The following is a 26089-nucleotide window of genomic DNA, read 5'->3' as shown; positions in this document are numbered from 1 at the left end:
GCAGTATTGGGGTGGGAGTTACCCGATTTTCCAGGTGTTGTGTGTCTCAGTTCCCCTGGCTAGGAAAACGGATCCCCTTCCCCCTTGCACTTCCAGGTGAGGCGATGCCTCGCCCTGCTTCAGCTCTCGCTGGTCAGGCTGCAGCAGCTGACCAGCACCGATTGTCCGGCACTCCCTAGTGAGATGACCCCAGTACCTCAGTTGAAAATGCAGAAATCACCGGTCTTCTGTGTCGCTCGCGCTGGGAGTTGGAGACTGGAGCTGTTCCTATTTGGCCATCTTGCTCCGCCCCCTGACTAAAATTCTTATATGGTAAATCCTATCTTGGCATGTGCTTTGCTGAAGAGTCATACTAATATTAGTAATACTGACAGTGATACAAGTAGTCAGATAAGGAACCGGGACTTTCTGTCTGGCAGGCAGAGGACGCTCTCTTGATTGAGGTGGGGCAGGATAGTACCTGATAAGAGGTGGTGGTTCAGTTGCTATTTCACCAGTGGAAGTAAATGTGGTAAGTGCAATGATAAAGCCATTTGAAATACATGGAGGAAGACTTGCCTACAAAAACAATAGAGTTTACTGATTATTGGTGACTTATTTTGGTGTTGTTTTGAAAGATGAGAGACAAACCACTAACATTTAATAGCCAATTGTAAGAACCAGAGAGCCTCGGTGGTGGTAGTATATGAAGAGGCTTTTATCACCCTTAGTGGAAGGGCAGACACAGTCAATGGCAGGCTGAAGGCTTACTTGGAAGACTCACAGGGATCCAGTGAAGCCTAAACGTTCAACTAAAGTGGTTCTATAATGTGTAGGTCAAGATGGTGGCAAAGAAAAACTAGAATTTTGAAAACTGAGACAGAGTCATTATTATCTAGATGGGTGCTTCTGAAGATTTTTACTCAATAATGTTTTTTTGGACCTTCTAGACATGCAGAAATCTCTGCAGAGGTCTAGTATTATTTCTGTGCTAGATGATGCTGCAGAAGCTAATGCCCCAAAAGACAACAGGCACTTCCTCATGACATGCTTCTTCCCCTTCTCCTGGCTGCCAGGCTTGTAACTAAGGCAACATTACATGTAACACAGGTAGGTACACTCTAGATCTCATTAGAGATGCCAGGCTTATAACTAAGGCTACATTACTGCATAACACAGGTAGGTACACTCTCAACAGAGAATAAAAGAGATATGCGTCTAAATAATTACAACAAGTAGCTGGCATGTATTGGCAGGAGGCAAAGGCAACCCTTGGGTTTGGATTTTGAGGATGCTTGATTGAAAGTGCTAGAACATAAAGGCTAGATGAGCAAGAATTAACTTACTTTCTCAGAGATAGAATGTTAAAACTTAGTATCATCATTAAAGGCTTAAAAGGTATAAGGGTCATAGTGCCTATCACATATCTGTTTAATCTGTTTAATTCTGGTCCATGCAGAATGTAGATGAATCCTGAAGAATAACTATGGACTATTTTACACTTAATGTAGAAACTGATTGCAACTATTGTGCTAGATGTGGTATCATAGATAGAACAGTATACTTAAGGCCTGATGTACATAGAATGTAGTCATTGATTTGTAAAATGCATTTTTCCTATTCCAATTAGAAAAGTGAATCACAAACAGCATTCACATGGGACAAACAATTTTCATTTACAGTTTTGTTTCAAGACTATGTTAATTCTACTGCCCTGTAACATGACAGAGTCCACAGAGATCTAGATTGCTTGACATCCCTCAAAATATCACGTGGATCTGTAACATTGACAGCATCATGTTGAATGGTTGGACAAGATGAGCGAGATTGCCTAAATAATATAGGACTTTCTCAGATACATGCACTCCAGAGGTAGGAGACAAATCCTATGAAGATGCAAGAACTAGCCACTTTAGTAAAGTTTTTAAGGATGCAGGGATCAGGGAAATACCAAGATACCCCTCAAAAACAAAAGTCAAATTGATGTATTTTGCATACTCTCCTGCACCTCCCTGAAGAAAGAAACACAGAGCTTTACAATACCCTTTAGAGTGTGGGTGACACATCCCACACATAGTAAAATTGCTTGAGTTCAAATAGTGGGTGACATAGGAGGCTGTAACTTTAACTGGAGGCCAGGAGCAGCAGGTCCAGGCCATTGTGCAATCATCTCTGCTGCTTGGGCCACATGATCTGGCAAACCTGTTACTGGGTATCAGTTGTGGGACAAGATGCAGGATGGAACTAATGGCAAATTCCAGTAGCAGTATCACAGTGAAGAATCCTGGGATTTGGGAGTAAGACCATACTAACTGCAGCAGAGGCTTGCTTGTCTTTTGATAAACAGCTCTTGGTGTATTACCGAGACTTGGAAGAGAAAAAATACTTGAACATAGACACTTTGGTAACCAGATTCCGTGATGTCACCCAGTAATTCATGCTTCCTGGTACACAAGCCCTTTTTTAGTCCGGTTACACATTGTATCAGGGTTATTCTGCATGGCCAATAGAAAATAGCAGACATGACACTAGATTGTGTCTGAGAATAGGTCATTAAAGGTTTTGTAGCTTTTTCTCTCTTCTTGGATTACTAACTCTTGGGGAAACCAACTTCCACGGGCATACTGCAGTAGCCTCATGGAGAGATTTATGTGGTAAGAAACTAAGGCCTCCAGTCAACAGTCATGTGGGTATAAATTCTTAGAAGTGGATCCTTTAGTCTCATTCAAGCCTTAAGATGACTTTAGCCCCTGCTGGTATATTTATATCATTATACCACATGTTTATATCATACCTCATGAAAGAACCTGAACTAGAACCACCTGTCAAACTGCTCCCACATTTCTTATTTTCAACAACTCTATGTGATAATAAGTGTCAGTTGTTCTAAGTTGCTTTGTTTAGGGATAATTCATTTTACAGCAATATATCAGGCAGTGACTATCTGTCTAGAACTTCCTGTAGTGACCAAGATACTGTCGGACCTGCCAAGTTATAAAGTCAGACGCATCAAGTTATGAAGACAGCAGATCATCATTAGATGTAAATAATGCATCAGAATTGATCCTGAGTGGGACCACAGGGCACAAATAGACTGCAGGAGCAAGAAGTCCAGACACCCATGTTACTCAACAGAGTTGCACTAGTGCTTCTCCAGGCTTTGCACTTATACCTAGGGAGGGAGAAGGGGTGTCCAGAATGACCAACCAAGGAAGAGAAAAAAGCCTGAATAAGGTTATAAGGTTTATATATTGGCCATCTTGGAAAGTAGGTGCAAGAAGAAAATGGATGGAGTTTGCTTTGCAGCCGCATTCAGGCATGGCTGGCCCCAAATAACAGTGGAGAAAAAAATCTTTCCCATGGGTGGAGCAGTGCAATAGCTATGGGTTTTGAGTGAAAGAAGTGGCCCTATGGTGGCCCTATGGTGAGAATAAAATTGCCTGGACAGTGCTCAATAGCCTGGATGCCTAGTTGGGGTTATAAAAGTGAATGGAGTAAAGAGTGAAGGCAAGAAGGTCTGGGTCAAAGGCATATGGTGAATATATGAGAATGGGTATAAAATTTGAAGACTTCTGTGCTACATGTTAATAACTATCAAAATACCAAAGCATATCCACATCAGAAGACAACTAAGTATATAAAATGACTTAGTCAATTGACATTAGCCGGTCTTCATCATCAGCCACTGTAGAACTGGCACATAGTGACCATGGTGGCAGAGATGAAAGCTGCATATGAACTCAACAGCATAGACTCCCACTGAATACCCAACTTGTCAGCAACAGAGACCAATGATAATTTTCTAATATGTCTTTCCCAGCCTACCCGGTTTCCCTTTTTCTTCCACACAGGTGTTTCACTTTCACTTCTTTATTTGGTTTCAAAATTCTTATATTTGTAATCTGTCTCTTTTTCTGAGAACTGAGACTCACATAGCTTTCTTTGACAAACCTTATCATAAATCAGATGGCAATGGATATTGGGTGACACACTCCATCAAAGCCAACTCCTAGTGATACAACAAGCATCTCAGAAGAGTAGAAATTGAATGAAGTTCAGGTGGAGCATTAAAAAATGAATAACTAGACAAGGAAGATATTTTCACTTCTCCAAATAGATTGCAACTGTCTGTACAGCAAACTTGATTTAGTTTTTGGTATTAGGAATGAGGTAGGCACACAATAGCTGCCTTGTTTTTATGACTGAAGCCGTTCTTGCGAACTATTCCACTTAGTCTTGCTCCACAACTTCTTCATTCTATATTCTTGGTTGTCTTTAAAAAGATATTATAGGCATAATAGAATGGGAAGATGTCTTATGATTAGATATATTAGGATTAGAATCCAGGCTAACTACTCGCTACCAGTAAGTGTAACTTGCATAAGGAAATTGAGCCTTTGTAACTTAATCTGCAAAATGAATATTATTATATAACTTGAGTTAAATTTGAAATAATTCAATAAGCTATTTTATGTAAAAATACCTAGAATAGCTATCATGGAGCCACCTAAAGAGTTGGTATTTTTGCTGGAATTAATAGAATGTGAGGAAGATAATGTGGAACCCCTTATTCGCTCCTTTTCTAAGACAGAAATGCCCCAACCTTAGCGGTAGTCCTGAATTTTTCTTAGGGTTTCTTATCAACCAGTATCTTCACCTGCTTTCCAAGATTTGAATGCTATAATTATTCTTCATCAATGGGAATATATTTTAATGACAGTAGAATATTCAGTAGTTTATTTTTTTTAGTTTTCTCTGAACTCTGCCATGCTAATCATGATGGTGACAAAAGGTATTAGACACAAGTCCTCTCTCCATGCTCTAACCTTCAGTGAGAGATCTGGCTTATGAAGAACAAACAGGCACAAAGAGTCTAACATAAAATTATGATCTACTCTATTATTACATTCCTACACTGCTATAAATAACTATCTGAGACTGGGGAATTTATGAAGAAAAGAGGTTTAATTGGCTCATGGTTCTGCAGGCTGTACAGAAAGAATGGCTAGGAGGCCTCAGAAAACTTGCAATCATGGCAGAAGGCGAAAGGAAAGCAAATGCATCTTACCATGGCAGAGCAGGAGTGAGAGACAGAGTGAAGTGGGAAGTGCTACACACCCTCAAACAATCAGATCTTGTGAGAACTCCATCACAAGAACAGCAAAGAGGAAATCTGCTGAAATGATCCAGTCACCTCCCACTAGGTCTCTTCCCCAATATTGGGAATTACAATTCGACATGAGATTTGGGTGGGGACACAGAGCCCAACCATATCACTGACTTTACCTCTTTTCCTCCTCCTATGCCAACTTTTCCCAACACAGTCTCCATAAAAACACTTTCATAGTCAAGAGTAAATTAGGCCATTTCTTATCTAAGAGAATTAACAACAGGACTGGCTGGATAGAATTTTGTTACTCTCTTATATAGATAAAATGATGTTTTACCTGCCTGGAGTCATCTTCCTATCTAAAGACTAAGCAAGACTAGGTGAAACTAGTTTCCTAGACTAGGAATTCCTGTTCTAGATCGCAGGAATTAAAGATGTTCTTAGAATTTATAGACTGTTTAGCTCACCAGTGTAGAGAGGAGATAAGAATTTGTTAGAAGTCATGGCTAGGGATAAAGAGTACATACATTACACTTATTCTCTATGTCATTGTCTTTTTAAGGATCTCAAACACAGTGATTTAGATTTGAAAGGAGTTTAGAGATACTGGATTCTTTCTCCTGATTCTAAACTCAGTAATCACATATGTTTAAATTGTGCTAAAACTGTGATTATTCTATTTCTCAGTAGTTCCTATATTCTGCAGTTTCAATTTAACATTTGTTAATTTTAACTTTTATCTGCTTAAATACCCAATCTTGTATTTGCCTTATTATGTACAATTGATCCAATGATAACTGTATATTTAAATGATTAGATAGAAATTTCACTCATTACAATGATTCAAAACATATCAACAAAGCAATGCTTCACCAAAACAATATAAGTTAGTCTTTGTACATGATCTGAGTCACTGTGGAATATCACTTCAAGAACAGGTGGCTTCATGTTCATATATGTTTTTTAAAGATGACGTTCCTGGTCATGGAAGTCTTTTGAATTAGATGTATAAATACATGTTTTCCTTTGCAATAAAACTTTTTGAAATATGTATCTCAGCAGTCCCTGAATTCAGTCTACGTATGTCATCCGCAAATCCCTTCATTTTTGTCATCACATACACATCATCACAATCATCCTGTCAGTACTGTGAACATACCACATTACTATTTCATTTAAAGTATTCTTGATGAAAACGTCAATTGCCTGAAGAGTTATCACATGTTAAGGTGTTGTACTAAGATAATAAGTACTGCATTCCTTTCAGCAAAAAGATACTAGTTAGAAATAGGCACAGATAATTTGAGAAATAGAAAATATAAAGAAGACTGAAGCAAATACAAAGTCTCCACCAAGAAAAGGAAACATGACCTTGGATCATTGCAGAGCAATATTGTATGTAATTGATGAACATGAACAAAACACAGATGTGAATGTCATCAGGAGACCCATGCCATCAGAGTGTCCCTGGTAAATAGGCATAGAAAGAGATAGATTAGGCACTCCCTTTTGTAGCCCATAACTCAATGAAAGTACAAATATATTGGTCCTTCTTGTAAACTCCACCAACTACCCCCCCCAAAAAAAGAAAAAGAAAATCACTTATCCTTGGTTTATTTCTCCCACAGCTCATATGGAGATACAACTGGGTACTGAATGGTTGGGCAAAAGCATTATCAGTTGTCCTTATTGTTCACTTACTCACAGGTTTATTGCTGGGACCCGTAGTCTATGCAATTCCTCTGCACAGGCGTTTGACCTGTATTTCCTTCATCTTTATACCATAGATGATGGGGTTGAGCATTGAGGGCAGGAGAAGGTAGAGATTGGCAAGGAGAATATGGGTATGAGGTGAGATATCATGACCAATGTGGTGGGTAATAGAAGAAAAGAGTGCATGCACATAAGTGACAAGGATGAAAAAGAGGTGTGCTGAGCAGGTGTTGAGGGCTTTGCAAGTGGCATCTCAAGAGCTGAGGCGTACCACAGCCTGGAGGATGAGGGCATAAGAGAAGCCAATGAGCAGCAGATCAAGTCCCACCACAAGCAGGATCATGAAGAACCCATAGATACGATTGGGCCTGTTGTGGTTACAGGCCATCTTCACCATAGCCATGTGATCACAGTAGGTATGAGAAATGGCTGTGTGGCAGAAGGTTAATCTTTGAAGTAGAAGAGGCATGGGTAGGATAAGGATCACACCCTTGGCAAGAGCCAGCAGTCTCAGGCGTCCGACTAAAGAATGGTTCAGAATTATGTTGTAGCGTAAGGGCTCACACATGGCCACAACGCGGTCAAAAACCATGAAAACAAGGAGGGCTGATCGTACCACGGATGATCCATGGATGAAAAACATCTGAGTGAAACAGGCATTGGCAGCTATGTCCCGATCATTGAACCAGAAGAGGCAGAGGAGTTTGGGCATCACAGCCAGAGTGGATATGAGGTCAGCCACCATCAGTAGGGCCAGAAGCAGGTACATTTGTGAATGAAGTGTGGGCTCTGTGGCCAACAGGAAAAGGATAGAACCATTGCCAGTGAGGATAGCCAAAAACATGGAGCAGAAAGGAACAGATAGCCACAAGTGCTGTGACTCTAAGCCAGGTATGCCCATCAGCGTGAATGTCATGAAGCTGGAATGGTTGAGGATCAGCATGGTTGAAATAGTTGGCGGTTGTTAAAGTTTTACACCTGTCAATGAGACATGGTTGGTGCATTGTTATTACTGGGTTTGGGTTCTAAAGACTTGCTGAGACAGGGCCTAGAGAGAGATGGCAGAATGGACCTTTGAGATCATTAAATCCACAATCTGGTTTCAAGTCTATCTCTAAGCACCTACATTGCTTTCACAATAATTTATTTATGGGATTTTGGCTTCTTTTCTGTATAAAGGATATTGTAGTGAACATTTATTCTCACCTTTTCCAGTTCAGCAATTCCACATTTTAAGAAGTCTGACTAAATAGGATAAAACTTTATCTTTGATAGAAAGATGGAAAAACTTGATAGAAAAGCCATAACCATCTCCTTGGGAAGCCTCCAAAATATATAAAAAGAGAGGAAACATATTTTTCCCCCACCTTGTTCCAGGGGCTCTGAACTGTTGGAAGAACTGAGTTCCTTTGCTTTTATGTTTTGTCCCTCTTTTAGAGATCCACTTTTAAGTGGTGATTGCCTCACTCCCCTTGGGGCCTTCTGGGTTTTGGCCGACAAAATATGAAAGATACAATGTCCAAATAAAAACACTATCAAGTGGCTATTTCCCATCATCTCCTGAGTTATGCATATTTGTAACTTGCTGGACAATCCATTGAGGTTTTGGATTTGACTCGTGCATCTCTCTCTCTCTCTCTCTTTACTATAACTGACCTTCATGTGTAAATTGTATTACCTTTAATCATGAGGTAGGTATTTGCTTTAAATTTGTACATTGGGCTACCTAAGAGTACTCATTCTTTAGTTTTTATCATAAATTAAGCAGAATTTATCTCTCTTTCCAGGGATCCATGGACACTTTAAGTACTAATTAAATCAATAACTCTTTCCACCAATTCCTACCTCTGTGGTACCAACTGTCTTTCATTTCCTATGCATTGTCCAAGCTATCTATCTTTTGGTTGTAGACATTCAATTTAAGCTTATGGCCTCCGGTCATAGTTCCATATGTTGGGGAATTATATTTAGAAATCCTCTGAGCTGTGCAGTTGTGAAGCTGATTAATAGTTCTTAGAGGAAGCAGGTGTTCATACATCTGCATAATGAGGGAAATCTGTATTAAATCTGGATTTCTAATAGGAAGCTAATCTTTACTATTGAGTGTATGGTATGGGGAGAAAGAACCAATAACACAGAAAAAAAACCTTCAACTGAATAAAATTAGCATTTTGAAAATAATATTAACATGAAATATGGAAAATAGAAATGTAGAATGTACTTAGATAGAACTTTGCACTCATGCCTGAGCAGACACTAAGAACAATTAGTTCTGATACAAACAAGTAATATCCAGATGAGGTTTGTGGAACAGAATCTGTAGATTGTGCATAATACAGGAAGAAAAGCTTAAGTTGAAACAGAGACATTTTGTCTAGTGATATAGCTAGGAGTTCTATAGTTATATTAGAAGTTCAGTGTAGATAACATGCATGACATTTTCATGACTTTGTGAATCACTAAACTCATTAACACTATTACAAGATATAATTTCCCCCCTTAAAAAACACAGACAATACTTGAATATTTGAGCTATTCCTCTGGAGCTTAATGATTTCACAAATAACTGTTTCAGATTATTAACAATGTTATTAAAATAAATTTTTCAATTAAACTCCACCCCATAGCAAGATCCTTGGAACTTGCCTGCATGTAGCAAAATATAAACATTAAATTTGCTTATACTAAGTAGTTTCTGCATATTCTTTGACTTTTAGAAAACATAGTCATAGTTCATTTCAGTACTCAGTCTAGCATCTGAGTACACCTGTCATTAATTATAATGCTTTTTTCCTGCTTTTATAAAGCCCCCAGCTAAAGATCTCTGTTTTTTCACAGATATCCAATCCTAACTGATGATTATAACTAAAATTCTGGGAAAGCAGCACTTCTTATGGATTACTCTCTTAACTACGCTTATATCAATGAAAATTCTAGATGTTCCTAGAACACCAACAAGATTTAACCTAAAGAACATTACCTCAAGGCATTTAGTAATCAAACTCCTAAAGGTTAAAGATAAAGAAAGGATCCTAAAGCAGCTAGAGAAAAGAAACAACATATAAGGAGCTCCATCCAATATGTCTGGCAGCAGACTTTTTAGTGAAAACGTTATAGGCCAGGAGTGAGTGGCATGGCATAAGGTATTGCAAATGCTGAAGGAAAAAAATATTTTATCCTAGAATAGTATATCCAGTGAAAATATCCTGCAAACATGATAGAGGAATCAGGTCTGTCTTACAAGAAATGCTAAAGGGAGAACTTCAATCAGAAAGAAAAGGATGTTATTGAGCAATAAGATATCACCTGAAGGTACAACACTCCCTGGTAATAGTAAGTACACAGAAAAACACAGAGTATTATAACACTGTAACTGTAGTGTGTAAAATACTCTTATCCTAAGTAGAAAGGATAAGTAATGAACCATTCAAAATAATAACTACAAAACTTTTCAAAACATAAGCAGTAAAATAAGACAAAATAGAAACCACAAAAGTTAAAAGTGATAGGATGAAGTTAAGGTGTACAATTTTATTAGTTTTCTTTTGCTTGTTATTATGTTTATGAAAGCAGAATTAAGTTGTTATCAGCTTAAAATAACGGAATATAAGATAGTATTTGCAAATCAGAAAGCATACAACAGATACAGAAAAAATAAAAAGCAAGAAATTAAATGATACCACTAGAAAAAAATCACCTTCAGTAAAAGGAAGATAAAAAGGAAGACAAGAAGAAAAAGAAGACCACAAAACAACAAGAAAACAAATAAAATGGCAAGGGTAAGTTCTTACTTGTCAATAAAACCAATGAATGAAAATGAACTAAACTCTCCAATCTAAAGACACTGATGGGCTGCATAGATTAAAGAAAACAAGACCCAATGACCAGTTGCCTACAAAAAACACACCTATAATGACACACATAGACTGACAACAAAGGAATAGAAAAAGATATTCCTTGCCAATGGAAACCAAGATAGAGCAGAAGTAGCTATACTTATGTCAAACAAAATAGATTTCAAGACAAAAACAATAAGAATAAACAAAGAAGATCACTACATAATATAAAGGGTCAGTTCAGCAAGAGTTAATTTTAAATATATATGCACCTGACACTGGAGCACTCAGATATATAATGCAAATATTATTAGACCTAAAGAGAGATATAGACTACAATACAATAATAGCAGAAGACTTCAACACCTCACATTCAGCATTGGACAGATCTTCCAGACAGAAAATCAACAAGGAAACATTGGACTTAATCTGCACTATAGACCAAATTGACCTAATAAACATTTATGGAATATTTTGTTCAACAGCTGCAGAATACACTTTCTTTTCCTCAGCGTGTGACTAATTCTCAAGGATAGACCATATGTTAGGTCACAAAACAGCCCTTAAAACATTTAAAAAATCAGATAGTATTAAGCATCTTCTCTGACCATGATGGAATAAAACTAGAAATCAATAGCAAGAAGAATTTTGGAAACTATACAAATAAATTTAAATTAACCAACATGCTCCTGAATGACCAGTGGGTCAATGAAAAAATTAAGAAGAAAGTTGAAAAATTCCTTGAAGCAAATCATAATGGAAACCTAACATACCAAAACCTATGGGATACAGCAAAAGCAGTACGAAGAGGGAAGTTTATAGCTACAAGTACCTACATCAAAAAAGAAAAAACATTTCAAAGAAACAACCTAATGATGCATCTTAAAAAACTAGAAAAGCAAGAGCAAACCAAACCCCAAATTCAAAGAAATTATAAAGATCAGAGCAGAAATAAGTGAAATTGAAAAGAGAAAAACAATACAAATGATCAATGAAACAAAAAGTTGTTTTTTGGAAAGTTAAATAAAATGGACAAAACTTTAGCCTAAGCAAAAAGAGAGAAGGCCCAAATAATAAAATTAGAGATAAAAAGGAGACATTACACTGACACTGTAGAAATTCAAAGGGTCATTAGTGTCTACTGTAAGCAACTATATGCCAATAAATTGGAAAACCTAGCAGAAATGGACAAATTCCTAGATACATACAACCTACCAAGACCGAACCATGAAGAAATCCAAAACCTGAATAGACAAGTAACAAGTAACAAGACTGAAGCCATAATAAAAAGGCTTCAAGGAAAGAAAAGCCTAGGACCTAATGGCTTCACTGCTGAATTCTGCCAAACATTTAAAGAAGAACTAATACCAATTCTGCTCAAACTATTCAAAAGATATAACTTGGAATACTTCCAAACTAATTCTACAATGCCTGTATTACCCTGATACCAAAACCAAACAAATAAACCTCAAAGAATAAAGAGGAAACTACTGGCCAATATCACAGATGAATATTGATGCAAAAATCCTCAACAAAATACTAGCAAACTGAATATTACAACACATTAAACAGATCATTCATTATGACAAAGTGAGATTTATCCCAGGGATGCAAGGATACTTCAACACATGCAAATCAATCAATGTGATACATTATATAAAGAGAATGAAGGACAGAAACCATGTAATCATTTCAATCGATGCTAAAAAAGCATTCGATGAGATTCAACATCTCTTAATAAGAAAAACCCTAAAAAACCTGGGAATAGAAGGAACACACCTCAATATAATAAAAACCACATAGACAGACCCACAGCTAGTATCAAACTTAATGGGGAAAAACTGAAAGTGTTTACTCAATATCTTGAACACTACAAGGTCACCCACTTTCACCACTGTTCTTTAACACAGTATTAAAAGTCCTCAGCTAGAGCAATCAAATGGGAGAAAGAAAGAAAGACATCCAACTTGGAAAGGAAGAAGTCAAATTACCCTTGTTTGCAGATGATATGATCTTATATTTGGAAAAACCTAGCCTCCACCAAAAATACTATTAAAACTGATAAATTCAGTGAAGTTGCAGGATACAAAATCAACATACAAAATCAGTAGTATTTTAAAAGTCAACAGTGAATAATCTGAAAAAGAAATCAAGAAAGTAATCCCATTTACAATAGCTACAAATAAATCAAAATATCTAGGAATTAACTTAAACACAGAAGTGAAAGATCTTTACAGTGAAAACTATGAAACACTGATGCAAGAAATGGAAGTGGACACAAAAAATAGAAAGATATTCCATGTTCATCAATTGGAAGAATCAATAGTGTTAGAATGTGCATACTATTCAAAGCAATCTACAGATTCAATGCAATCTCTATCAAAATACTAACATTTTTGGCAGGAATAGAAAAACCATCCTAAAATTTATGCAGGACCACAAAAAGATCCAGAATAGGCTAAGCTATTATATGCAAAAAGAAAAAAACTGAAGGAATCACATTATCTGACTTCAAATTATACTACACAGCTATAGTAACTGAAATGGCATGGTAATGGCATAGCAACAGACCTAAAGACCAGTGGAACAGAGTAAGGGAACCCAGAAATAAATCTATAGCTATTCAGTGAACTCATTTTAGACAAAGGTGCCAAGAACATACACTGGGGAAAGGACAGTCTTTTCAATAAATGATGCTGGGAAAACTGGATATCCATACGCAGAAGAATAAAACTAGACCCCTATATCTCAACATATTAAAAATATCAAAGAAAAATGGATTAAAGACTTAAATCTAAGACCTTAAACTATGAAATTACTGAGGAAAACATTAAGGAAACTCTCCAGTACATTGGCATAGGCAAAGATTTCCTGAAAATACCCTACAGGCACAGGCAATCAAAACAAAAATTGGATTGCATTAAGTTAAAAAGCTTCTGCACAGGAAAGGAAACAATCAACTAAGCAAAGAGACAACCCACAGAATGTAAAAACTATTTCCAAATTACCCACCTGACAAGAGATTAATAACCAGAATATATAAAGAGCTCAAACAACTCTATAGGAAAAAATATAATCCAATTAAAATAGGGAAAATATCTGAACAGACATTTCTTAAAAGAAGACATACAAATGACAGACAAGTATATAAAAAGATGCTCAGCATCATTGATCATCAGAGAAATGCAAATCAAAACTACAATGAGATATTATTTCATCCAAGTTAAGTGGTTTTTATTCAAAAGTAGACAATAAGAAATGCAGGTAAGGATGTGGAGAAAAGGGAACCCTCATACACTGTGGTTGGAAATTTAAATTAGTACAACCACTATGGAAAACAGTCTGGAGATTTCTCACAATACTCAAAATGGAGCTACCGTTCGATCCAGCAAGCCTACTCTTCAGTAGATACCCAAAAGAAAGAAAATCAGTATACTGAAGAGATATCTGCACTCCCATGTTTATTGCAGTACTATTCACAATAGTCAAGCTTTGGAAGCAACCCAAGTGTCTATCAGCAGATGAATGGATAAAGAAAATGTGGTGGATATACAGTGCAGTATTATTGAGCCATATAAAAGAATGAGATCCAGTCATTTGCAACAATATATATGGAACTGGAGGTCATTATGTTAAGTGAAATAAGCCAGACAGGGAAATACTAACATTGCATTTTCCCACTTACCTGTGGGAGCTAAAAATTAAAACAATTGAACTTAAGGAGATAGAAAGTAGAAGGATGGTTTCTTGGGGGTGGGACGTGTAGTTGGGAAGGAGGGGGATGGAAGAAATGGGACAAATAAATAAGACCTAGAATTTGCTTGCACAACATGGTGACTATAATAAAAAATAATTTAATCTTATGTTTTAAAATAACTAAAAGAGTATAATTTGATTGCTTTTTAACTCCAAGGATAAATACTTGGTGTGATGGGTATCCTGTTTGCTGTGATGTGATTATTACACATTGCACGCCTATATCAAAATATCTCATGTAACCCATAAATATATACACTTACTATGTACTCATCAAAATAAAAAAATTTAAAAATAAAATAATTATAAAATCCAATATCTATAAAATCAATGCATTGTTAAAGTTGCTACAAATGATTATACAGAATGTCAGTGCCAGATTCTTCCACACACTTAAAACTCATCTTCATTCACAGAGCAACTGTACTAGGTTTAGTCTAAGCATTCAAAAAAGAAACTAATTGATGAGATATTGACGGATTTCTTTGTTAATTCTGAAGCTAACAAGACATAAAGAGAGAATGTGAATAGAAATAGAATACAAATAGAGAGAGTGGAAGAACCATTAATGAGACAGAAGAATTATAGATTATAGTCTCTTATTCTATCCTCACTCTTGCCTCACTTCTGGGTAAAATAAACATTTATGCAGATGAACTGATTTCCCAGTGACAATGTTCATCGCCATCCCTGCACACTCTCATCTTCTTCTAATCTTCTAACCTCCCTCCCACTAAACCAATCTCTCTTTTTTTTAAATGGCTGTAAGATCTCTGCCCTCTTGTCCTTCATGACACTTTCCCCCATTTCAATGCACGGATTACTGTAGCATCTATAAAATGTTGCACAATTCTGATAGAATGCATCATTCTTTTGTATTTTTGCAATCTTAATTGCACTCTCAATTGTCAATAATTATTTTTCATGTACCATTTATTTCAAAAGCCATTACTTTCCAGAAGGCCAACAGTTATCATCTCACATTTATCAGATAATGACATTTTTCATTTGTCATATAAAAAACAAGTATAGTTATAGTATTTCAATTATCGAAAAAACATTGTCAGACATTGAATTGTTGCAAGAAGTATAGAATATATGGTCCTTGCAAGACCACCCTTATCCTATAGCCTTTACACCTGCCTCTGTAGCATTTAGGGGAGGCATGCTCTTAATAAAACTGACAGTTCTCTTGAACCAAAGGCAGTCCACGACAAGAGTTACAGGAGACCTGCAGTTCTTATGCTTTTGGCAAAACAGCTCTCATCCTCCAACCTATGCTTCCTCCCCTATCAACACACAACATCCCTTATACCCTTTGTCAATACAACCTATCTGCAGAACAGTACCACAAAAGAATAGAATTTGGTTCTGAACAAAAGAAGGCTTTCGGAACTAATCATACCTCACATCCTTATTTACTGTTGACATTTTAAGAAAACAACCTTTTTGGTTAAACTCAAGTAGTACCATTATTTTTATCATTACATATGTATGAAATCTCCTAATTATTTTTAATTCCATAGCTACTCGTTAGTTCCAAAATATATTCTGCCCTTTAGAAATCAGAGTATGGTAAAAAAAACATACTTTCCATGAAAATTCACTTTACCTTCTTCCTCTAACAGAAAGCAGGCTATGCTCTGAGCATATTGCATTCTAAACAGCCATACCAAATGGAAGATACTTTTATAAATCTCACTGCTCACAGACCACAGATTCTAAGAGTGCAGGTACGTATTAGATTCTCTTGCTCCCCATTGTACTTTCCAGATCTTTGTTTCTCTTCTCACTTTAAAATCATAGGCCCCTATGAAACACAGACTGTCATATCACACTACCTATTCCGCACTCCCTTTTCAGTTACTTCTGATGCTCTTAGTCACCTTTTCTCATCAAGTTGTGCTTTTGGTACTTTTTTTCATATCAAGGTAGGTTTTTGATGCCTTTCCCTCTGTTACTACTTCTGTTATAACGGTTGCCTATAATTGATTTGTATCAGCAATGAAAAAGAAGCTTGGCCTTTTGTTTCTTGACTTCCTTATTTTAATAGTCTTTTTCTTCACCCCACATCAGCCACTCAGAATATTATAAATAATACACTAGAAAATGGCATCACCTTTAAAATATTGTTTTTAAGGATCTTACATTTAACTTTTACGTTTAGCTCATGTTTTTCTAGTTCATTTTTGTCAGTAACCTTCTACTTCAGCAATTCCTTGACATCATAAGGGTTTCTAATCCATCAGTGCTTCCACCTTTTCCTATTGTCATCTTACCACCTCACCAGTTAGTTAGAAACTATGTTCAATCACTATAATCACTTTCATACGTTTACATTCCACTTCTTCGTTCTCCTCTCTCTTAATTGTACTAATACAGTAAAGATGCAATCCCAGCTCTGTCTGCTTTGCAACTACATCTGAACAGCTGAATATGACTTCAATAAACACATTCGTCATCACTGATTCTAGTTTAGCTATAATCCTCAGGGGGAATTGTCAGCACACCCAGGCAATCATAGTATGTTTCTATTAACACTTCTACTCTGTGAGACCTTTTACTGTCTTTCTTCTTAATCTCGCAACACTTACACCTCTCATCTAAAATAAAATGCTATTTCTGTGTATTTCATAAGAAAGTAGAAGAAACCAAAACAATTTCCTCATTTCCCCAACACCAAAAAGTAGCACTCACTGCATTGGTACTGTGTCTTCTGTAACAATGGATGACCTGCCGCCACACTCTTATTTAAGGCTTACTCGTCTGCTTCTAAAATGAATGTTTTCTTTTCCTCTTATAAAAACTTCATCCTGCAATTATACTCTTCTCTACTGCCTCATCAGCATTTTACTTCTAGTGAGACTTTCCATTACTCTCATTTTCACCATCATTATTCTAGCCAGAACATCCTTAATTTTTACTTGGACAACTGATAGAACTCTTTACTGATTGTTCTGCTTCTCTCTTGCCTATGTACTACTTATTGTTCATGAAGCAGCCATGTTATCTTTAAAATCTTAAAAAATATAAGTAGTATGATATCATAACAGCTTATCATCATATCATCATAATGGCTGCCTGTTATATAAAGAATAATATCAAAAGTCTGTGCCACGATGTAGAAGGCACTGTGACGTACTCTGATCATAAATACTCATGATCCGCGTGAGGTACAGGGAATCTCTGGATTCAGCTCACCTCTGCAACTTCATCTTCTATACCCTCCCACTTGCTCACTTTATTCTTGGTCTTTTCTCTTCTTTATGCATGATAAGTTTGTCTCTGCCTCAAGGTACCTGTCTTTGCTATTACATCTCCCCACAAATCTTCACATGACTTACTCTATTTTTATGTGAATCTGTGAAGATATTACTGCTTCTTAAACTTCGATTTTAGTCACATTAACCAACATGTCAGCTTTTAAAACAATCTTTCTAAAAAATAAATGCCTTTATACTTGATGGAATCAAAAAGTAATTCAAAGTCCTGACTGCGTCTTTGAAACAACTGAAGAGTTTAAAACTTACTGATATGTAGGTGCCACTGATTGAATCTGAATGTATGGAATTGGACCCTAGAAACAAACTGTTTTCAGAGCTTGTGGAGGCCTTTCCCTGTGTAACCATGTTTTGAATGACCAGCCCAAGAGCTGAGTCAGAAACTGTAGATGCAAGAGTGCTCAAAACTCAGTAATTCTTTTCTTCTTTGTTCTTTCTGGCCCTTTGCTTCTCATCTTCCTTTATTATTCTTTGTCCAGTAGTATAACTTACATATGAACAGACAGTCACAACACAAACCAATAAATGTTATAACTGAGATGTGAAAGAGTTTATAGAGTTTGAAGGGACTCTTCCTTGTAGAGGGGACAAATAAAATTTTAAGAAAGTGTGATTTATTATAGCCTGAAAAAATGACAAGAGTTAGTCAAATAGAGAGGTGGGGAGAAATAATTCTAGATAGAGAAAACAATAAGAGGAGAAACACAATATCAGAAAATTTAGGTATATTTAAGTAATGGTGAGGAATTCAGTGTGACCTTGATGTCAAATACCTGGAGTCCTGGAAACAAGGTCAGAGGTGAATTTGTGATTGACAGTTCCTTTTCCTTAGAATAGTTTTCACATCACATTCCTCTTTTCTTGACAAACACATGTTCAACTCAATCTTATCCTCACCTTCCTCTTGCCCATATCATGGCTTTGTCCATATCTGTACTCCATTACCTGACACTTAAACATTAAATTTCTTTTCTTTACTTGATTCTTCTCATTAACTAGCATTTATTAAATACTCACCATGAGCCAGAATTTATAAACCAACTCCACCTTTTCATGCTTGATAATGTGTTTGCATTATTTTAAAGTCCTGGATTCTTGAATCTTTTACTCATTCACCCTCTACATCTTCTGTAAACTTGCTCAACTTTCAGAAGGCAGGCAGTACTTTCAGCTCTCTGGGATAGAGGGTTGCCGTGTGGCTAGGAAATAAATGCCAGGTAGACAGAATCTGTTAAACCTCCAGATAGAAGAAGCTTAGGGAAAACCATCTGATTTTTAAAAGGGGAGGTGGGGTTAGTTTATTTAATTATTTAAATTAGAACTTACCTAGAGCACTATATTCTTCCTACCATGTTCTTTTCTTCTGATAACCAGAGCATTGACATTTGGAAGTCACAGCTTAAACCTGCCCATCTCATGTTTCATGGAACACTATCTTTGCTGAGCTAGGAAGGAAAAGCCCCTGAGGAGTTCCCTGTCTACCCCAGCCCTCCTTCTGCGTTTCTTTCCTGAACCCAACATGTAAGTTTTCTCATTACAGTGAGCCAAGTCTCTCTCGCGCTATGTAAGGGAGATTTTGAAGTCTGTGATTTTATTTTCCAAGTAATCTGGGCACAGCCATGACTCTCCAGAGATCAAGGATAAAGGAAGAATGGAAGAAGTCCTTTATTAGAGTATCCCACTGGGCCTCTTATTCAAAGGGCAACATGACCTGAAAAGGAGTTTTCAGAGGAAAAGAGATAATTGTGTCCTTTTCCAGTTTTCATGTCATGATATAATAACGGTGTTATGGCCGGGCGCGGTGGCTCAAGCCTGTAATCCCAGCACTTTGGGAGGCCGAGACGGGCGGATCACGAGGTCAGGAGATCGACACCATCCTGGCTAACCCGGTGAAACCCAGTCTCTACTAAAAAATACAAAAAAATAGCCGGGCGAGGTGGCAGGCGCCTGTAGTCCCAGCTACTCGGGAGGCTGAGGCAGGAGAATGGCCTGAACCCGGGAGGCGGAGCTTGCAGTGAGCTGAGATCCAGCCACTGCACTCCAGCCTGGGCGACAGAGGGAGACCCCATCTAAAAAAAAAAAAAAAAATAATAAAAAAAAAAACGGTGTTATGAGACTTATTTCTATTTGTTCTGAAGTTTGTTGAAGCAGAAAATCTTTGTCAACTTTATATTACAATGATAAATATCTTACAACACAATATATACAAATAAACACAGTTTCTTTACTTGAGGTTATACTTTCACCTTTACTGTATATTGTTACATATCTCTTCAAAATATTACTGTCATTTTATACACCCATACACAATATGAAATTCCCCATTTTCCCACTTTTTTTTTTTTTTTTTTTGAGATGGAGTCTGGCTCTGTTGCCCAGGCTGGAGTGCAGTGGCGGCTCACTGCAACCTCCGCCTCCCTGGTTCACGCCATTCTCCTGCCTCAGCCTCCCCAGTAGCTGGGACTACAGGCGCCCGTCACCACACTCAGCTAATTTTGTGTATTTTTTAGTAAAGACGGGGTTTCACCGTTTTAGCCAGGATGGTCTCAATCTCCTGACCTTGTGATCTGCCCACCTCGGCCTCCCAAAGTGCTGGGATTACAGGAGTGAGCCACCGTGCCTGGCTCCCACATTCTTGATAGCAATTGATATGGCTTATTTTGCTAATCTGATACATGTGAAATGGCATCTCACTATTGTGTACACTTGTATTTTTTTCTGCTAGCCTTATTAGCTAATTAAATGAACTTTCTTTTCATGTATTTTGTCTAATTTCCTAATGGGCTGTTACTCTTCTTGGAAATTGATTTGAGGTTACTTTTATTTCATGCTTATATCATAAAACCCTAACACATATGTATTTCATTAATTCTCTCCTAATGTCTCCTATTTTCTCCTAATTTCTTCTATTTACTCAAATGCTGTCATTTCATGTTATACTAACATAAATTATAAAAAAGGGAACTACATCAATTGCTTCATTTGTGGTTTGTACATTGTGTCTTAATTTTCTTGTGTTCAATACTATATTCCTGCAAAATAAGGATTTTATATAACATAAATATAACATTAAGAATTTATTTTCAATTCATCTGAAATTCATGCTTTTATGGCTCATTAAAATGTCATATTTCATTACATATTTAAGTACATTAATATCTAATCCCAAATACTGATTAGTGCATTCTATCCTTTCTGATTAGTAATGTCATATATGTTTAAAAAAGTTAGAAATTTGTTTCTAGGCTCTTCATTCTTTTTTTTCCCAGTGTTATTCTAGTAAAAGTTTGACACAAACTTCTACATTTTAAAATAATTTGTAAGGTATGATAGGGCAAGTCTCCCCATATTGCTCTCACAGTCTTGGTAATTTTATACTTTTCTTTTTTCTTTTTTTTTTTTTTTGAGACGGAGTCTCGCTCTGAAGTCCAGGCTGGAGTGCAGTGGCCGGACCTCAGCTCACTGCAAGCTCCGCCTCTCGGGTTGAGGCCATTCTCCTGCCTCAGCCTCACGAGTAGCTGGGACTACAGGCGCCTGCCACCTCCCCCGGCTAGTTTTTTTGTATTTTTTAGTAGAGACAGGGTTTCACAGTGTTAGCCAGGATTGTCTTGATCTCCTGACCTTGTGATCCGCCCATCTCGGCCTCCCAAAGTGCTGGGATTACAGGCTTGAGCCACCGCGCCCGGCCACTTTTATTTTTTCATATTAATTTTATTATTTGTTGAGTTCTAGAGATTTCCTCTTGGTATTTTAATTGGAATTCCATCTAATTTATAGATTCATTTGAAACGATTAGATATCTTTATGGTATTGAATCTTTTATTCAGGTTTATGATATGGTGTTCTCTTTTATTATGCATTTTATATTCATAAAATTCCGTAATGTTTTATAATTTTTGCTTATCTCTTTATTTTGATCTTGTATTTATCTATCTTGTTGAAATCTTTATAGACTAACAAATTCTCTGTAGATTCTTTTATACTTTCTATGCAAATTGTAATACCTTTCATGCTTCTTATTTTTTTAATATCTTTTCTTCTTATTGCATGGCTGTGACCTTTAGTAAAAAATTCAATATAGAAGGAGCAGGGGGATTGCATACTCCTTTTTATTCTTGCTTTAGAAGCATTTAGAAATGTTTCTAACTTTTTTACCATTTATTACACATTTCTAATTTTTTAGTTCAGCAATATCTCATACTACTTGTGTCTCATATTTTCTTAAAAAGTAGTATAGTCAGTCTAAGATTACATACCTATTTTCATTGGGCTTTTGTAGTAACATTATATTATACTTTCATTTTTGCAGTGTCTGATTTGTGTCTTATTTCCATTTCTAGTGCTTATTGCAAACACCCCAAATCCCTTGCAGAATACAATAATGACATGATAAAATAAATGGAGAAAACACATTGGTTTCTTTATTAGTCAAATATATACACAAACACATTCAAGGGATCGGCTTACATAATTATGGAGGCTGGCTAGGCAAGTCCGAAGTTCACAGAGTGGACAGTCAAAGAGTAAAAATCACAAGCATGCTGGAATCTGCCCAGGCATGGGATGAAGCTGGTTTCTAGAGGTATGAGTCTTTCTTTTTCCAAGGAAGGCCTAAGTCCCCTTTTAAGGTCTTTTAACTGATTAAGTCAGACCCACCCCAGATAATTCACCTAACTTAAAGCCAACTGATTGGGGTATTCCGGTACATCTCTGCAATAACTTTGCAGCAACACCTGTATTTGTGTTTGAATAACAGAGTGGTGTGTGTGCAATGCAGTGGCTGTTATTTCCCTTCCATCTTAAGTCTCACAAGAGATTATTTCTAGTAGCCCACTTATCTGAAAAGATAATAGAAAGTAAATACAAGGGAATATACTTTTGCTTATGCAAGTTGACATTCCACAGGGCTATTATATTCTCCATAGAATGCATTATCCACAAATTTTCCCAGAAGTTGCCGAAAGGTACACTTGTTTTGTGGGATGAACAAAAATATTTCCGGTGAGTTGAAGGCCTTTGGAGGCATCTTTAGCTCTAGAAAGATAAAAATGTTCAGGTCAAGATTCTAGGAAAGGAAAGTTGCTGCAAGCCTGTTCTGCTCTAGATTTTAACACGACTTTTAAGGATATTTGTGGTAGCCACATTGTCCAGTAGAATTCACGGAGAGTACAGACCAGATAGTAGTTTGGGGAGAAAAAAATAAAAAAATAATTTTTTTTTTGGAGTGGTGGTTCTTTAAAGTATGATCTCTTGACCAATAGCATTCCCTTTAATTGGAAACTTGGTAGTAAAGGCAAGTTTGAGGTCTTGTTCCAAACTCACTGAATTAGAAACTCTGGGGATGTGGACGAGCAATCTGTGTTTAACAGGAGCAGTAAGTAATTTTGAAGTACAAGAACATTTTCAAACCACTGGCTTAGAGAGCCTCTCAGGAGCTAAGATAGAGTATGACCATCAGAATTCAGATGCAGTCCAGGTGTAGGCACTGTTTTATGGTAAGAACAGATCTCCTTAGATAGGGTGTGGCTGGAGGAGAAAATAACCAGGGGAGCTTTTGGAAAGAGATTAAGGAGACCAACTTAAGTAAAGGTGATAAGGAGTCCAACTGTAGTAAACTGTGGAAAAAGACTACACTTCTATATCGACAATTCTCCAAACTCTCCCTGCATAATGTGGAATCCAGATCACAGCAGGAGCTACTTTTCTCAGAGGTTTAAGACACTCATTCATAACCTGAAGAAGGTCTGGGTTGCATGGTGGAGTAAATTACGGTAGTGGTAGGGCTATACCAAATATATATTTGAGTATTAGAGTATTGGCACCAAGAGTAAGTTAGTCCATAGAAAAATTAGATTTTAGGTTTAATGCAAATGAGCTCTCTGACAATGCAATTTACTGAAATAAGTACGATGGACAGGTTTTCAGCAAAAGCCACCAGGAGATATAGGTTTGGTAGTGCTTAATGCATGTCTTCTCTGGTGTGCTCAGTTCATAAGATAATTACTTTACATGGTGAAAGATTGCCTTTAATAAGTCATATCCTCTAGATATCATGTATGGGTAAAATTTCCTATTGAGTTTCATTACCATCTTGCTATATAATTCACAGGTAATATAAAAAAGTCAGCAGAGCATTTCACAAAGCCAGTCAGCAAGTCTGGGAACATGTGCAGAAAATTCTCTACAGTATTAGAGTCTTAGGAAAAAGTAAACATGGCAAAATGCACCAGAGATAATCACAGAAAAGAGTGGAAGGAAAAGAAAGCATGTCCTGGAATCCTTTGGGTGGTGGAGCTGCCTTCAAGTAACCACAGTATTTGTATCCTCAACGACTCTAAAATGTTAGGTGTCCTTATGGAAATAGTGCCAGTACTGATATGTGGGGAGTTAGAACCAAACAAAAGCAACAGGAAAAGAGTTCCAAGGGAACAGACTACAAATACGTCTTCCCTGAATCTTTAACAAAAGCTTCTGGCTTCAATTTCACATTTTGATCTGAACTGCATCAGAAGAGTAGGCCTGAATGCCCAGTTTCCTAGGGAACATAGAGGCTCCCTAGGCGGCTCTAGCCTTAAACTCAGTGCAAGCCACCACACTCCCGGGAGGCTATGAAATATATCTCAGATAGTTGAGAGTGAGCAGAGACTTGTAATGTTCTTGCAAGCTTCTGAGGATGCTTATACACTGCGATGCCTTCTCTTTTCTGCTCTCCTGGAATCGTGAGTTTGGCTATGAAAAGACTCTGGAAAAGGCATTTCTTAGCCCTCAAGAGAAGTTTTTTTTTGTGCAAACTGGTTGTGGAAAGTTTGCTTAAAAGCATGGAGAATAAGATTTAAAGACCAGGAAAGGAAATTTCCCCAAGTAACATATCTGTAGAGTCTGATTTGGAATTTCAGTTAGCAGGCATTCTGAAAAGAAATTATAGTTTGGCGTTAGGCTGAGTAGTTGGAAAGGGGAACACAGTGGGAACTGCCTGGAAAGGAAGAAGCAAGTGATACGTTAACCAGATGAAAGACATGCGAGGCATTGTGAAGAAAGTTTATGGCATTTACTATAATATTCCTGAAATTACTAACAAGCAATAATTTCTCATGAAGCACGGAAGGGGGAATTTGTGTGTCTAGTGAGATGGACAGACACTATAAAGATGAACAGCATGAAACTAGGCAGAAGGAATCAGCAGAACCTTAGATTTCTTTGAGCTTTCCCCCCCCTAGTATTCTGACGTCAGGCAGAGGCAGTCCAATTGTAGCTATGCTCTGGTGCAGACAGGCTTACAGCCTTTGGTTTCAGGGCATGGAAAACCTTCTCCACTCCCAGGCCTTCCCTCAATTGTGATGTTAGAACTTGTATCTTACTGAAGACATTGGCTTTAATGTCACAATAAGCATCAGATTTGTGATTGGGTCAGAGAACAAGTTCAAACTAAGGTATGAGTGAGAAGGGTCACAAAAGTTTATCAATATCACAGAATACTTTGCATAAGGAAAGATGTGAGATCACAGATCTGCAAGTTGGATGGAATAGTGCTGGAAGTGAGGGAATGGATAAGAGCACATGGCTCTATAAAAGATTGGTGTGTGCAAAGTTTGGGGTTCCTAAAAAAGAAAAGACTAGAGGAACCAAGAGGCACTGCAAGTATAATGTTCACTTACATCAGTTAAAGGGGGAGTGAATCTAATCAAGTAATATAGGGTCATCTGTGCTCAGTCCAGTTTCTTCAAGGGAAAAACCTAAAATGCAAAAGGAACCTCAAAAAAATCATCAAATTAAGCCTCCTGGCTCTGAGTAAGTGAATTTGTAAGAAGACCAAACACTGTAGGAAATGTGGCATAAACTAAAGAGTTGGGAGGATTCCCTCTTTTTCTATTGATTGGAATAGTTGCAACATCATCCTGATACCAAAGCCTGGCAGAGACACAACAAAAAAAGAGAATTTTAGACCAATATCCCTGATGAACATTGATGCAAAAATCCTCAATAAAATACTGGCAAACCGGATTCAGCAGCACATCAAAAAGCTTATCCACCATGATCAAGTGGGCTTCATCCCTGGGATGCAAGGCTGGTTCAACATTCGCAAATCAATAAATGTAATCCAGCATATAAACAGAACCAAAGACAAGAACCACATGATTGTCTCAATAGATGCAGAAAAGGCTTTTGACAAAATTCAACAGCCCTTCATGCTAAAAACGCTCAAGAAATTCCGCGTTTATTGAACGTAGCTGAAAACAATAAGAGCTATTTATGACAAACCCACAGCTAATATCATACTGAATGGGCAAAAACTGGAAAAATTCCCTTTGAAAACTGGCACAAGACAGGGATGCCCTCTCTCACCACTCCTATTCAACATAGTGTTGGAAGTTCTGGCTAGGGCAATCAGGCAAGAGAAAGAAATCAAGGGTATC

The 26089-nt window shown here is 37.1% G+C and overlaps 1 protein-coding gene across 1 annotated transcript; it reads right to left on the bottom strand.

Moving 5' to 3' along the window:
- Positions 1-6818: 6818 nt before the first annotated feature.
- On the bottom strand, positions 6819-7745 carry LOC108538949 (putative olfactory receptor 52P1). Its single transcript, XM_017887298.1, is given in 1 exon segment — positions 6819-7745. A coding segment is annotated over 1 exon segment (927 nt).
- Positions 7746-26089: the final 18344 nt, after the last annotated feature.

Source organism: Rhinopithecus bieti, unplaced genomic scaffold (genome assembly GCF_001698545.2).
Source record: "Rhinopithecus bieti isolate Rb0 unplaced genomic scaffold, ASM169854v2 scaffold_17182, whole genome shotgun sequence".
In the NCBI taxonomy this organism is placed as follows: Eukaryota; Metazoa; Chordata; class Mammalia; order Primates; family Cercopithecidae; genus Rhinopithecus; species Rhinopithecus bieti.
This window is presented reverse-complemented; position numbering and strand designations above follow the sequence as displayed.